Source organism: Ictalurus punctatus, chromosome 6 (assembly GCF_001660625.3).
Source record: "Ictalurus punctatus breed USDA103 chromosome 6, Coco_2.0, whole genome shotgun sequence".
Classification (NCBI taxonomy): Eukaryota; Metazoa; Chordata; class Actinopteri; order Siluriformes; family Ictaluridae; genus Ictalurus; species Ictalurus punctatus.
Window position 1 is genome coordinate 9037696 of NC_030421.2, and position 13928 is coordinate 9051623.

Sequence of the window (13928 nt, forward strand, 5' to 3'; positions counted from 1 at the left end):
ACATTTGTTTAGTTATGTTAACAATGGACACTGTCACAAAGCAGCTTTACAGAAACATATACATTACAGATATACATTTTAAATGTATAAATTTATCCATAATGAGAAAGCCAGAGGCAACGATGGCAAGGAAAAAGTTCCTGAGATAACATTTATATACAGTGCCCTCCACTAATATTGGCACCCTTGGTAAATATGAGCAAAGAAGGCTGTGGAAAATTGTCTATCGTTTACATTTTTGATCTTTTGTTTAAAAAAAAAAAAAAAAAAAAAAAAAAAAAAAAAAAAAAAAAAATCACAAAAATACTCTCATGGATATCAAACAACTGCAAACACAACACAGGTTTATCAAAAATATATATTTGTTAAATATATGTGTGCAACAATTATTGGCACCCCGATGAATTCATATGAGAAAAATATATGTGAAGCATATTCCCACTGATATTTTACCTTCTTTAGTACACCTGGGTGACTAAGAACAGGAAATTGTTCAACCATGACTTCCTGTTTTACAGGGGTATAAATATGGGGTAACACATAGGCCAAATTCCCTTAGTCATTCATAACAATGGGAAAGACGAAGGAATATAGCTGTGATGTGCAGCAAAAGGTTTGTTGAGCTTCACAAAATGGGAAGTGGCTATAAGAAAATAGCACAAGCATTGACAATGCCCATTTCCACCATCAGGGCAATAATTAAGACGTTCCAGTCAACTGAAAATGTTATGAATCAACCTGGAAGAGGACGTGTGTTTATACTGTCTCAACGCACTGTGAAGAGGATGGTTCGAGGGGCTAAAAAATCTCCAAGGATCACAGCACAAAGTATTGATAACTCTTGGACACCTATATTTAACAAAGATGTAGTTTTTTGGATAAACCTGTGCTTTGTTTGCAATTGTTTGATATCTATGAGAGCAGAGTATTTTTGTGAACAAAACTATTTTTCACAACCTTCTTTGCTCATATTTACCAAGGGTGCCAATATTAGTGGAGGGCACTGTGTGTGTGTGTGTGTGTGTGTGTGTGTGTGTGTGTGTGTGTGTGTATTTAATAATATTTAATTTTAAATAAATAAATAAATAAATAAATAAATGTGTATGAATGTATATACATACACACACACACACACACACACACAAATACATACACACACAATTACTTACATACATACAGTGGGGGGAAATAAGTATTTCACACGTCAACATTTTTTTCAGTAAATATATTTCCAATGAGGCTATTCACATGAAATTTTCACCAGAAATCAGTATTAACTGAAGAAATCTTGAGTTCACAACATTAAAGTCCATAAATAAAGTTGTGTGTAATAAAGTGCAATGACACCACGCAAGACTCCATTACTAAAGAAAAGGCATGTCGAAGCTCGTTTAAAGTTTGCTACGACTCATTTGGAAAAGCCTATGAAATATTGGAAGAGTGTATTCTGGTCAGACGAGAGCAAAATTGAACTTTTTGGCTGCCATACTACATATTATGTTTGGAGAAGAAATGGCACTGCAAATCAACCTAAAAACACTATACCAACAGTGAAGTTTGGAGGTGGAAGTATCATTGTGTGGTGCTGTTTTTCATCGCATGGTACTAGCAGACTTCATATAATTGAAGGAACGATGAAAAAAAAATAAAGGTCTTAGAATGTCAATCACCTGACTTGAATCCAATTGAACAAGATTTAAAGACTATGTTTAGAAGAATGGGCCAAAATCACACCTGAATACTGCAACCAATTAATTTCTTCATACAGGAATCGTCTTGAAGCGGTCATTACAAACAAAGGCTTCTTCACAAAGTATTAAATAAATTTCAGTTAGAATGTTCAATAATTTTTCCTGTCATTTCGCTTAATTACACACAACTTTATTTATGTTGTGAATTCTATATATCTGTGGATTTCTTGAGTTAATACTGACTTGTGAATTTTTGAATAGCCTCAATGAAAATATATTTACTGAAAGAAATGTTGATGCATTCAAATGAATGATCCACTCTCCACATGCTTGATGCGTGAAGGCCACAGCCAGTGTAAACATCCTAGACACTTCACAAAGCTGGGCTTCATGGAGAGTGGTGAGGAAAAACGGCATTCTTGAAAACAGTAATATTAAAAATGCAAGGCCTGCAGCTGCCTTGCATACAGAGAGACAGAAGTACTTTCAGTGTGTCTCATTCTTGAAGGTAAATGAAAGGAGGAAAATAAGTCTCTCAGATAGCGTTTTAAAGTCTCAGACTGAAATGTGTGTGGCTAGTGCCATAATATTTTAACTCCTAGTGGCTCTCACAAGGTGGGTTTTTGCATCAAACACAAAGAGGGCACAAAATCACTATCAGGCCAGTTTAACTTTATAGTAGATGCCCTGTCTCACAGTAGTCCTGTGCCACTGGGTTTGGGAAATTCACAGGGAGGTTGTTGAGCTAATGTAAAACACCTACATTTGAGCCCTGTTTTGTTTTGTTTTTTTTATGGCCGTTCTATGCCTGCTATGTAACAGACCCATCAGAATAGCTGTCTGAGATGGACAGTTCACTGTGGCACAGCAGACCAACACGTTGAGATTATGGGTCTGAGCCCCAACATACTAGCCTGTGCACTGCAATAAGTCAGACACTTGTGATTACCTGTGCTCTGTCTATGTGCCAGTTGTATGCAGAAAAGTGGTGTGTACTATAATGCAAAACACTGTAATAAACATAATCTTGCACCATGAGCACTGTTTGGAATTTGGAGTTGACTAGAATCAGCTCTGGGTCTACCCTAAAAGCTAGCTGTTTGGAGTGCATAAATAATCCAAAACCTTTCATAAAGAAGCAGAACATCTCTAGCCTCCACACAAATCAGTGATTTCACAGTGGGACCTGAAGTTGGCGTTAAACAGTTTGTATAACTTGCCATATGAACCAATTAAAGACACAAATATAAAGTGGCTTATGCAAGAAAAACATTTTTACTGGTGACCACTATGGACAAACAAATTGGTAAATGTCATGCATTGATGGACAATGTAATGTCTGTGTTAGGAATAGGGATGTCACGAGAACCGATACTTCGGTACCAACATTCTTAAAACGTGATGGTACTTGTTTTTCTGCAATAGCATATGTACCCTTGTTAATGAAGGTACCGAGGTTGCAATTCTTCCGGAACTGATGTGGGCAGCAAAACTGTAAAGAGGAAAGGTGGTAGGAGTCAAATATGGAAATACTTCACGTTCGAGGCGGATGACAACAAACATATAATTTATGCTCTGAAGCCGGTGTGCAACCGATGCTATCGTTCATTTCACACAAAGCGAGGAATCACCTGGAATTTGGCGAAGCACCTGAAAGACGGCCCTATATTATGCTTGTTTGAGGCAGTTGGCATTGTAGCCGTGAAACCAGCTAACGTTATGCTCCATGTGATGTTTGCGATAGCCAGTTATTTGTTAACGACGCTAAAGCATTGCAATTTAAACTAATGCTTGCATTCAGAGTATAACGGGTGTGACTTGATTTTCATTCTTGCGATTGTCATTCTCAATAGCATATAGTATGGTAAAGTATGGTAATATAAAGTATGATACAACTGTGATCCTTGGAGAAATTTTACACTCGAGTTCTCATCCATCTTTACCAATACTTTTGGAACTGACTGCATAAGTCTTAAATGACTAAACAAAAGAGTGTAAGACAGCATCGGTTAAAGTAGTAACCTATAAAGTAGGTACCTTAATATCCTGTATGGATGCCTCTGTATCTGCAGTGACAGATGAACTGCCACTTCCTTTGCGTGAGGAAGCCCCGCCCAGTGAAGTCAGAGTAGCATTGGATAAAGTAGATGCTCGAGAGGAACCCTAAAAAACAAAAACAATGAATCCATGAATTACATCAGTCAGTTACAGATGCTAATACCAACCTTTCATTAGATCTTTTTTTTTTTTTTTTTATGAGCATGATATGAGCAAAATCCAAGAAGAAAAATATATTTGCTAACCTTCTCAAAAAAATCTCTGTCCAATGAGTCATCCAACTGTAAGCAGAACATTTTTTTTTAAAAATGCAGTCAAGACAACATATACCCACAGATGTATGTAAATATCAAATAGTTTCTCAACATGAGAAGCGAATGATGGACATTTTTCAGGTATAAACAAAAGTGTACGCTCTAGGCTTAGGAGATTGTGTGCACTACAGTAGGTATAGATAGCCATAATATTTTAACTCCTAGTGGCTCTCACAAGGTGGGTTTTTGCATCAAACACAAAGAGGGCACAAAATCACTATCAGGCCAGTTTAACTTTATAGTAGATGCCCTGTCTCACAGTAGTCCTGTGCCACTGGGTTTGGGAAATTCACAGGGAGGTTGTTGAGCTAATGTAAAACACCTACATTTGAGCCCTGTTTTGTTTTGTTTTTTTTATGGCCGTTCTATGCCTGCTATGTAACAGACCCATCAGAATAGCTGTCTGAGATGGACAGTTCACTGTGGCACAGCAGACCAACACGTTGAGATTATGGGTCTGAGCCCCAACATACTAGCCTGTGCACTGCAATAAGTCAGACACTTGTGATTACCTGTGCTCTGTCTATGTGCCAGTTGTATGCAGAAAAGTGGTGTGTACTATAATGCAAAACACTGTAATAAACATAATCTTGCACCATGAGCACTGTTTGGAATTTGGAGTTGACTAGAATCAGCTCTGGGTCTACCCTAAAAGCTAGCTGTTTGGAGTGCATAAATAATCCAAAACCTTTCATAAAGAAGCAGAACATCTCTAGCCTCCACACAAATCAGTGATTTCACAGTGGGACCTGAAGTTGGCGTTAAACAGTTTGTATAACTTGCCATATAAACAAAAGTGTACGCTCTAGGCTTAGGAGATTGTGTGCACTACAGTAGGTATAGAAAACATTCACAACCTTTCAAAAGATTCTCATTTTGTTTACTTTACAGCCTCAAATGAAAACACACAAAAAAAGAATTTTTCCAGCTTTATTTTCAACAAATTCAGTAGTGTTAAAGTAAGGGATCTGAACATGCAAGGACATTCATCTTTTTCTCTTTTAGCCAGTGTATGTTCAATTTGGTGGCGTGCTTCAGATCATGCTGAAAGGTGAAACTTCTTCCCATCCTCAACTTTCTGGCAGCAGGTTTCTGTCAAGAACTAATCAGTATTTAGCTCCATCCGTTGTCACTTCTATCCTGACAATTACCCCAGTCTTTGCTAAAGAGAAACACTCCCACAACAGGATGCTACCACCACCATTTCTTGAGGAGTGTCTTTTTTCTTGAAACCCTCCCATACAAGTCAGATTTGTGGAGAATTTGTGAAGCTGTCACATGCACACAATGACCATTCTTTGCCATAAAGTCCTCTAACTCCTTCAAAGTTGCAGTTAAAGTGCCTTGCCACCTATAGTAGATTGTTTGCTTTTAATAACACAACTAACAACTGTAATACACTAGGAATAGATCTGTTATTTCTGAACTAAACAAAATAATTACAGTACAACTGTGGTGTAAACCTCTAAACTTGTGCAATAAAGATGGTGATTACTTTCACCTGATTAAGTTACAAATTATGTTCTAAGGGGGTGATCTTTCATCAACCAAATTTACTGTAGTTTTTATTTATTTATTAAATTATCTTTTCATAAATGCTGCTATTTTTCCTTTTGCCGGGATGTTGTATTGTGGAAGTAAATGAAGTTGGGAAAAATCCTGTTTATTTGTGTCCTCATTTCAGGCTGTAAAAATGTGAACATTTTGAAAGGGGGTCATTCTTTTCTATACCCACTGTACCATTATCCATTCATACCCCATACCTATTGCCAACTGAAGGAGGTGCGGCCAGAAATATACACCATGTGTTATGTACACATTATGTCATTACAGCAAAAATAAATAAATACCTAAGGCTAGTTACAAGTGGGCTACTAGTCACTAGAACTAGAATTTAGTCAGTTATTTTGGATTAAGTGCCTGTTAATAATGTCAGTATAGCTTATAAAACTGAACTGTAGATAAACCCAACATTGAATTCTTGTATAGTAAAGTAGATAAGCACATTTCATTTCCTTAATTTATGGGGGATTCATGTTTTGAGAGTGAAGACATTCCATGAATTGAAGGCTAGAATGGCTTTTTCAGCACAGACAATTGAAGCTACAACACACCAAAGAAAGATGTTTTGTTGCTCTGCTTCCAAGTTAGACAACATAGGCTATTAAGGTTCATATGATACAAAATAGGCTAATAGGAACCAAATACTACGAGATACAACACAAATTATTTGTCAGTCTTAAAGCTGCAGACACCACATTTTTCAGACTAAATGTCAAATGTAGTGGTCGGAAACCTATGGCTCGGGGGCCACACGTGGCTTTTTGACAAAAATCATGTGGCTCGCCAGGTCTCTCACCCTTCATCAACATATGATCATTAAAAACTTAGACACATCACTAGAGATCAGTTTCCTACAGAAAATGCAAAGTCAATTACAATTCCTCTGTGGTACAGCCTACCGAAGTTAATGAAAAGTCAGTTTAAAGTGACGTATTTCAAGGTGTTCTGGCCAATGCACGTATGCAGTGCTGTGCGCACATCACAACACCAATGAAAAGCAAACTACTTACATTTCTATAGTAACCTCTCGTGCTCAGATTCAAGCAGCTACCTAGTTAGTTTGTGGATATGGCAAAAAGAAAGAATTCAGCGGAGCATCGAAAATTTCAAACGTGACTGGACTAAAACATATGTCTTTATTGAAAGCTCTGGTGTTCTGCTTTGTCTGATTTGCACAGAACGTATTGCCTCGTTAATATATATATATATATATATATATATATATATATATATATATATATATATATATATATATATATATATATATATATATATATATATATATATGTAATTATAAATATAAATAAAAGAGGCATTTCGAAACCCACCATGCAGCTTTTGAAACAATTTCCGGAACAACGAGAAAATCGTTCAGAATATAAAAATACGCACCCCTATCAGCCCGAAGAGTGCATGGTGGCACGTCAGATGGAGAGGGTACAAATCAAAGATATAAATAAGGTAGCTTTTTTCCTCTTACACTAGATCAGTTTACACTTGTAATATTGCACAGCTAAGCATTGTTGGGTGCTATGTACCTGGCAACATAATACGTGAAGAAAGTCTGTGTTTTGTTCGTCAGACATGCACACACACTCACAACACTGAAGACGTTTTATGCTGCTCAGGTGGAAACTCAACCTCAACATGAAAGCCCTGCACAATTAATTCCATATTGCAATGTTTCCTATCGTTTGTTGCATACTTGTTTGTTTTTGAGCTGTCTGTGGACCTAAATAAAGTTATTGGTATTGAAATGTTATTGAAAAACCATGTTAGTGAAAAATTTAGTTTTTGCAATGGCTGTTTCAAAAAAATGCATTAACAGAAAAAAGGTTCCCAACTCCTGTGGTCTAAATGTCCGGCTTGACAGGCATCGTGATAGATTCCATCTCTCGACAGTTCTTGATACTATTCTTAATTGTCTCATGCCTAGTATGTTCTTCCCATTCCATGCAGACTTTGTATTCTCAGTTTTCATAAAGTAAGTGTTTCATGTAAATAATAAAAACAATATGACCATCCAGCATGCAAGACACAAATACAACAATACCATGCAGCCAGAGTGCAATCACCAAACTCCGGTTTCAGCTGGATCATATTATTCTGAAACCATTATTTTATTTCACGCCATAAAAAAATACTGTCACACACACAGCTGTTTGCCACTCACGTTTGGCATATCAGGAATGGTCACATGATCCAAGTCTCTGGAAAGGCCACTGCTGCTAGCTGCCTTTCGCAAAATACTGGCCACTGAGCTGCTGCTATTTTCCTGGAAACCACCAGGAGACACCAAAAATATATACAGACACAAACATGGAGATTTAGCTACAGGACCAACTAGAGAGACCTATGCAATCACACAGACAGGCTATGATAGAGTTTCAGTCACATTATATATGTCTCTTGTGGCAAAATTCACTATATTTGTGACAGAATTTCAGACTTTCCTGCACAACACAAACATAACTAGAGGTGAAAGATGGGTAAAATTACTCATTTGTCTTCAGAGGAGAATAAAACAAAGTGAGTTAAATAAGCAGTGATCCATATGTACATTCCCCCAAACCGCTGATTCCAATTAAACTGGCAGAAAACTTACCAAGTTTGCATTTTCCTGACATACATATTTATCTCATGTACAACCCTCTCCCTATAGAGTGACTCAAAGCATTTAAGAGCACAGAAGCCAAGCGGTTCTTCACAGCTGCTTGGGGAAAAGGATCCCTGGGTATTTTATCAGAAGAATGAGTTCTGTAATTTTAGGGAGGGCAAGTCAATGTCAGCTAGCTAACTCAAATTTGCTACTAATGGGATAAAACTGTGATTATGCAAAATTCTGTTGCTAGGATCCTGGCTGGTATCAGGAGAAATGAACACATCACTCCAATACTGAAGTCCTTGCACTGGCTCCCAGTCAGGTTTCATGTTGATTTTAAAATCCTTATGCTCACATAAGTATCTGTCTGCACTATTAACTTTATATACTCCCAAGCATCATTTGCGCTCCTCTCGAACTGGTTTACTGGCTGTCCCACAGACACCGTTGCTATCTGTAGGAGACAGGGCTTTCTCGTCCTATGCTCCTAGACTCTGGAATGCACACCCTGCTCATATTAGAGATGCACCGAATTTGATCATTTTTTTTTAAATCTAACCTAAAAACTAACTTTTATAGGTTAGTTTTTCATAATGGTTTTAACCAATTTTGTATTCAAGCCTGTTTTTTGATTTTGTATGTTTTCTGTTTTTATTTGTGTATTTTTTTATGTTCTTGGTATTTTCTCATTGTGCCTTGAAAAGGCGCTTTAAAGGCGCTATATAAAAATAAAGTTTATTATTATTATTATTAATATAATAATAAACATAACAGTTGTCGAGAACATAGCATGATGGGTAAAATAGCTAGCTAGATGCGGTTAAGAAATGCAGCTTGGGAGCTCGTGAGATCCTCGCACAGCTAATATGGCTAATGTTAGTTCACTTCTTAAAGCAATAACATTAGCTTATTCAGGATAGTGTTAACTAGATGGCATATCCTAAGTGCTCGTTACACAGTCAGGGGTGCCGCTTTATGGTGAGGATCTACGTATATGGCAAAATAAAAAGTGAATCCTTTAATTCTTTAATGGTTATTGCTACCAATAGTACACTAAATTGGAGGCATCTCCTTAGTGAGGTCAGCCTCCTATTCGGTCCTCAGAATGGAAACAATTATACAAATGTCACACTAAATGCTAGAATAAGTTTCACCATAAACTCTGATGCCTAAATGAGGTGCAAACAATACAAACAAGCAAGCAAGACTAGAAGATGAGTGACACTCTGACTGAAATGGAAGCTCACCACTGGGCTTGCACATCTGGAACTCGCCCTGGATGAGGTTCTGGAGCTTGAGCCCAAATGGCCACTATACTCAGACAACTAGGGAAACGTGAACACATGCACACACTTCATATACTGAGACCAAAAATAAGGCTAGGGTTACTTGGGTCAAATGCAGCATTTTGATAAATGGTGATTTCTCCTCATCGAGATGCACCGATCCAACAGAGTCCAGAATTTTAACATCAAATTAGCGGTTTCCAATCAGTTTCAAATTGTTATTTAGAAAACATTAGAAAAAGCTATCACAATACCAATCTCAGAAAGCATATTCTAAAATAATTTATGATATTGATAGTCATATTGCCCAGATCATGAACAGAAGCTGGCAAAGAGCAGGGAAGCTGGTTTCAAATCTGCATCAGCCGAAAAGCTGATTCTTACTCGGAGTATTAGAGGGAAAATGAAATGGTGCATCCCTACTCTGGAAACATTTAAAAATAGAAAACAATTTAATGGATTAAACTGATTAAAGCTAACAAATAAAGGGTGACATTAACACAATGACACACACATGCTCACATTTTTAATGTAATATTGCAATGGCAAGAATACATGCACACATGGGCAAAAGTTTCTGGATACCCGACCATCAGACCCATATGTCCTTGTTGAACATACCATTCCAGATTTAGTCCCCCTTGCTGTTATAAGAAGCTGCACTCTTCTGGGAAGGCTTGCCGCTATATTTTGGAGCATGGGTGTGGGGGTGTGTTCATTCCGATAAAAGAGCATTAATGAGGTCAGGCAGTGATATTTGGTGAGGAGGTCTGGGGTGCAGTCTGCGTTCCAGTTCATCCCAAAGGTTTTCAGTGGGGTTGAAGTCAGGGTTCTGTGCAGCACACTCGAGTTCTCCACTCCAACCTTGGCAAACTGGAGCTTGCTTTGTGCACGGTGCATTGTCATGCTGGAACAGGTTTGGGTCTCCAGTGACGGAAAATCTACAAATACATTCTAGACTATTGTGTGCTTCCAACTTTGAGGCAACAGAAAAATGACATATGGGTCTGATGTTCGGGTGTCCACAAATTTTTGTCCATATAATGTTGAACGTTAAATTGTCATGCTGAATTCCCAAATCTGATTGGCTAGAAGGTGTTGATTAATTTTCTTTATACCGCAGTACTAATGAATTCTCGAAACAGAAAGCACATTCAAAATTTTTTTTTTTTTTTTTTTTTTTTTTTTTTTTTTTTTTACAGCACAGCTCTGACAGTAGTTCCAGCTACTCATTGTAATACATTATTGTTCTTATAGTAACAGCTTATTCACAGGGACTTGTATGGAGGATGCTGCACATACTCCAAATGTAATAAAAACAGATTTAAAAAATGCTCTCATTTAACAAAGAAAAACATGTAATAATTGATACTGTGAAGACTCATTTATGTACCATTTATTGAAGGAGTCTTGAATGGCAGTGCTTTGTAACAGCCAGTAACTTTTCTGAGAGATTCTTCAGGACAGAGGACTTTGCGTGTGGCTTCTAGGAAACATGACAAGCTGCATTTTTCTGTTTTATAAACTTTAAGACAGAGACTTAAAAGAGTGGCTGGTGTCTGAACGACTCTTCATAGCTGCAATAAGTGATAATTGGAACTAACTTGGTTTGCAGATATTCATTAACATTAAATATAACAACAAATGGGTAGAAAGTCATTCATTAATAAATGAAAAATTTTAATCATTGGCAAATCACTGTGCTATAAGAGGAATAACGTGATGGAATGTGCTGTTACAGTAAAATCAACTTCAGGGTGGTAATTCAACCTTGAGTCAGGTCTTATCACATGACCCCGTTGGGCATAATTTTCCTATAAAAGCATTCCCCCCAATAGTTATAATCCTTACATGATGTCAATTGATGCAAAATAATGATTTTTTTTTTTTTTTGCAAAACAAGCACTGTTAGTTTTCACACAAGGAAAAGATATCTTTCTTACAGTACGGGTACTGGAGCGCAGAGAGTTACTGCAGAGACTGTTTTCATATAAAGATCCCTAATAAGAATGAGAGAAACATATGAGAACAGAGAGAAAACATACACAAACACACTCTTTGGCTGATTATTAGCGATTGATTTGATCTGCAGCAGAGTTTTCTATGAGCGGAGGACGAACTTTAAATGTCAATAACGCAAGCAATCATGTTCATGTAATCGTGGGCAATCAAAATCGTAATCGAGATCGATATTCGATTAATTGTACAGCCCTAGTTTGACGTAACTCCAAAATGTCACATTAAAATTTTGTGGCCATTGTAAGTGCTCTCAAAACATCTATGGAATGCCACATGAGAGCATTTGAAGACAATTCTAAATACACAAATATAACAACTAATTAATTAATACTGTTGTGCCTAGACCATTAATAGGGTTATTTTTTTTTATCTGAGGAGATAGGACGAGACAGCATTTTAATCACATTTCTTATTTTATTGGATGATTTTAAAAGGCCAAAGTTATGAGCTACACTGCTTAAAGTAGTCTATGACATAGCAAATGCATACTAAATTAACTTTTAATTCAAATAAAGGTCATGTTCTCTTTACTGAAGAACACAGCAAATTGGCTTTTTTTTACAATTTAAAATATAAAATAACTTATATCTTGCACACACTTTACAGACTCATAACCTCGAATTGGTACCCTGTAGCGGCATTAAGTTACAACATTTACAAAATGTAAAATTCTAGACTGTGGTGGATTACATACTGTTAAATTAAACCGATTTTGCAGTGATTAACGTAAAAGGTACAACTAGATCGATTCAAGCTGCAATATAGCACACTCCTATTAAATGTTTACTAACATACATTTAGAATTCTCATTCATATATTTTATTGAAGATTTGCAATGACCATCCCAGTTTCTGGAACCCTACTAAAAACACGTGGTCTTATAAAAGAGGAAAGTCCACATACACTTCGCCTTTATTCTTAGTCCACATACAGGTGCATCTAAAAAAAAATTTGAATATTGTTGAATATTGTTAATTTTTTCTGTAATTGAATTTAAAAAGTCGAACTTTCACATATTCTAGATTCATTACACATTAAGTGAAATATTTCAAGCCTTTTTTTTTTTGTTTGTTTGTTTTAATCTTGAAGATTACGACTTACAGCTCACGGAAATCAAAAATCCAGTATCTCAAAATATTACAATAAAGAATTTATAATACAGAAATGTCGACCTGAGAAGCACTCTAATCAGCTAATTAACTCAAAATACCTGCAGTTTCCTGAGCCTTTAATCTCTCAGTCTGGTTCAGTACACAACCACAATCATGGGGAAGATGAAAGTAAAAGTTGCATTTCATTTGGAAATCAAGGTCCCAGAGTCTGGAGGAAGAGTGGAGAGGCACAGAATCCAAGTTGCAGTGTGAAGTTTCCACAGTCAGTGATGATTTGGGGTGCCATGACATCTGCTGGTGTTCGAGAGTCAATGCAGAGTCAATGTAGCGAGAGTCAATGCAGTGTCTACCATTAGATTTTAGAGAACTTCATGCTTCCATCTACTGACAAGCTTTATGGAGATTATTGATTTCCTTTTCCAGCAGGACTTGGCACCTGCTCACAGTATCAAAACTACTAGTAACTAGTTTGCTGACTATGGTATTACTGTGCTTGATTGGCCAGCCAACTCGCTAACCCGGTATTGTCAAGAGGAAAATGAGACACACCAGACCCAAAAATACAGATGAGCTGAAGGCCGCTATCAAAGCAACTGGGGCTTCCATAACACCTCAGCAGTGCCACAGGCTATTTACCTCTATACCATTGCATTTCATGCATTGATGCAGTAATTCTTGCAAAAGGAGCCCTGACCAAGTATTGAGTGCATAAATTAACATAATTTTCTGTATTATAAATTCTTTATTATAATATTTTGAGATACTGGATTTTTGATTTCGATGAGCTATAAGCTGTAATCATCAAGATTAAAAAAAACTTTAAATTTCACTTAACGTGTAATTAATCTAGAATATATTAAAGTTCCACTTTTATTTTTTATTAAATTATGGGGGTAAAAATGAACTTTTCCAAGATATTCTTTTTTTTTTTTTTAAATGCATCTGTATTAAGAACATGAAAGAACATAAAATGTTCTGCAGTCAGCCAAGATGCCTCTACAAGTGTCTCTCCAATCTCATCCAAACTGAAGCAGGTTTAAAGGCATAGGTTTGAACATAAACTTGATCTAACAGCAGTCTTTTACATTATTAAAGGATAATTAAGGTTAGTTTTTGGTGCTTAATTAGAGTATGATTAATTATTAAAAAATCCAACTGCAATATACAACTCACCCATGCTATTAAGAACATACACAGAGACTCAACTCATGTATAAGTAACAGGAGTATTGAGGGCAAATTAGTCAACGGATAAGCCACTGTAATTGTAAGTGTATATTAAAT

The 13928-nt window shown here is 36.6% G+C and overlaps 1 protein-coding gene across 23 annotated transcripts in view; it reads right to left on the bottom strand.

Moving 5' to 3' along the window:
- lrrfip1a (leucine rich repeat (in FLII) interacting protein 1a) overlaps positions 1 to 13928 on the bottom strand; it is a 62091-nt gene that overhangs the window by 19721 nt on the left and 28442 nt on the right. For 8 of the 23 annotated variants that reach the window (XM_017469694.3, XM_053680832.1, XM_017469680.3 and 5 more), the window contains 5 exons: positions 11458 to 11514; positions 9476 to 9553; positions 7800 to 7901; positions 3995 to 4030; positions 3729 to 3854 (listed from right to left, as the gene is read on the bottom strand). In XM_017469694.3, the coding sequence (XP_017325183.1) occupies positions 3729 to 3854; positions 3995 to 4030; positions 7800 to 7901; positions 9476 to 9553; positions 11458 to 11514 (399 nt within the window). The other 15 variants (XM_017469686.3, XM_017469685.3, XM_017469689.3 and 12 more) reach the window with 9 other exon arrangements.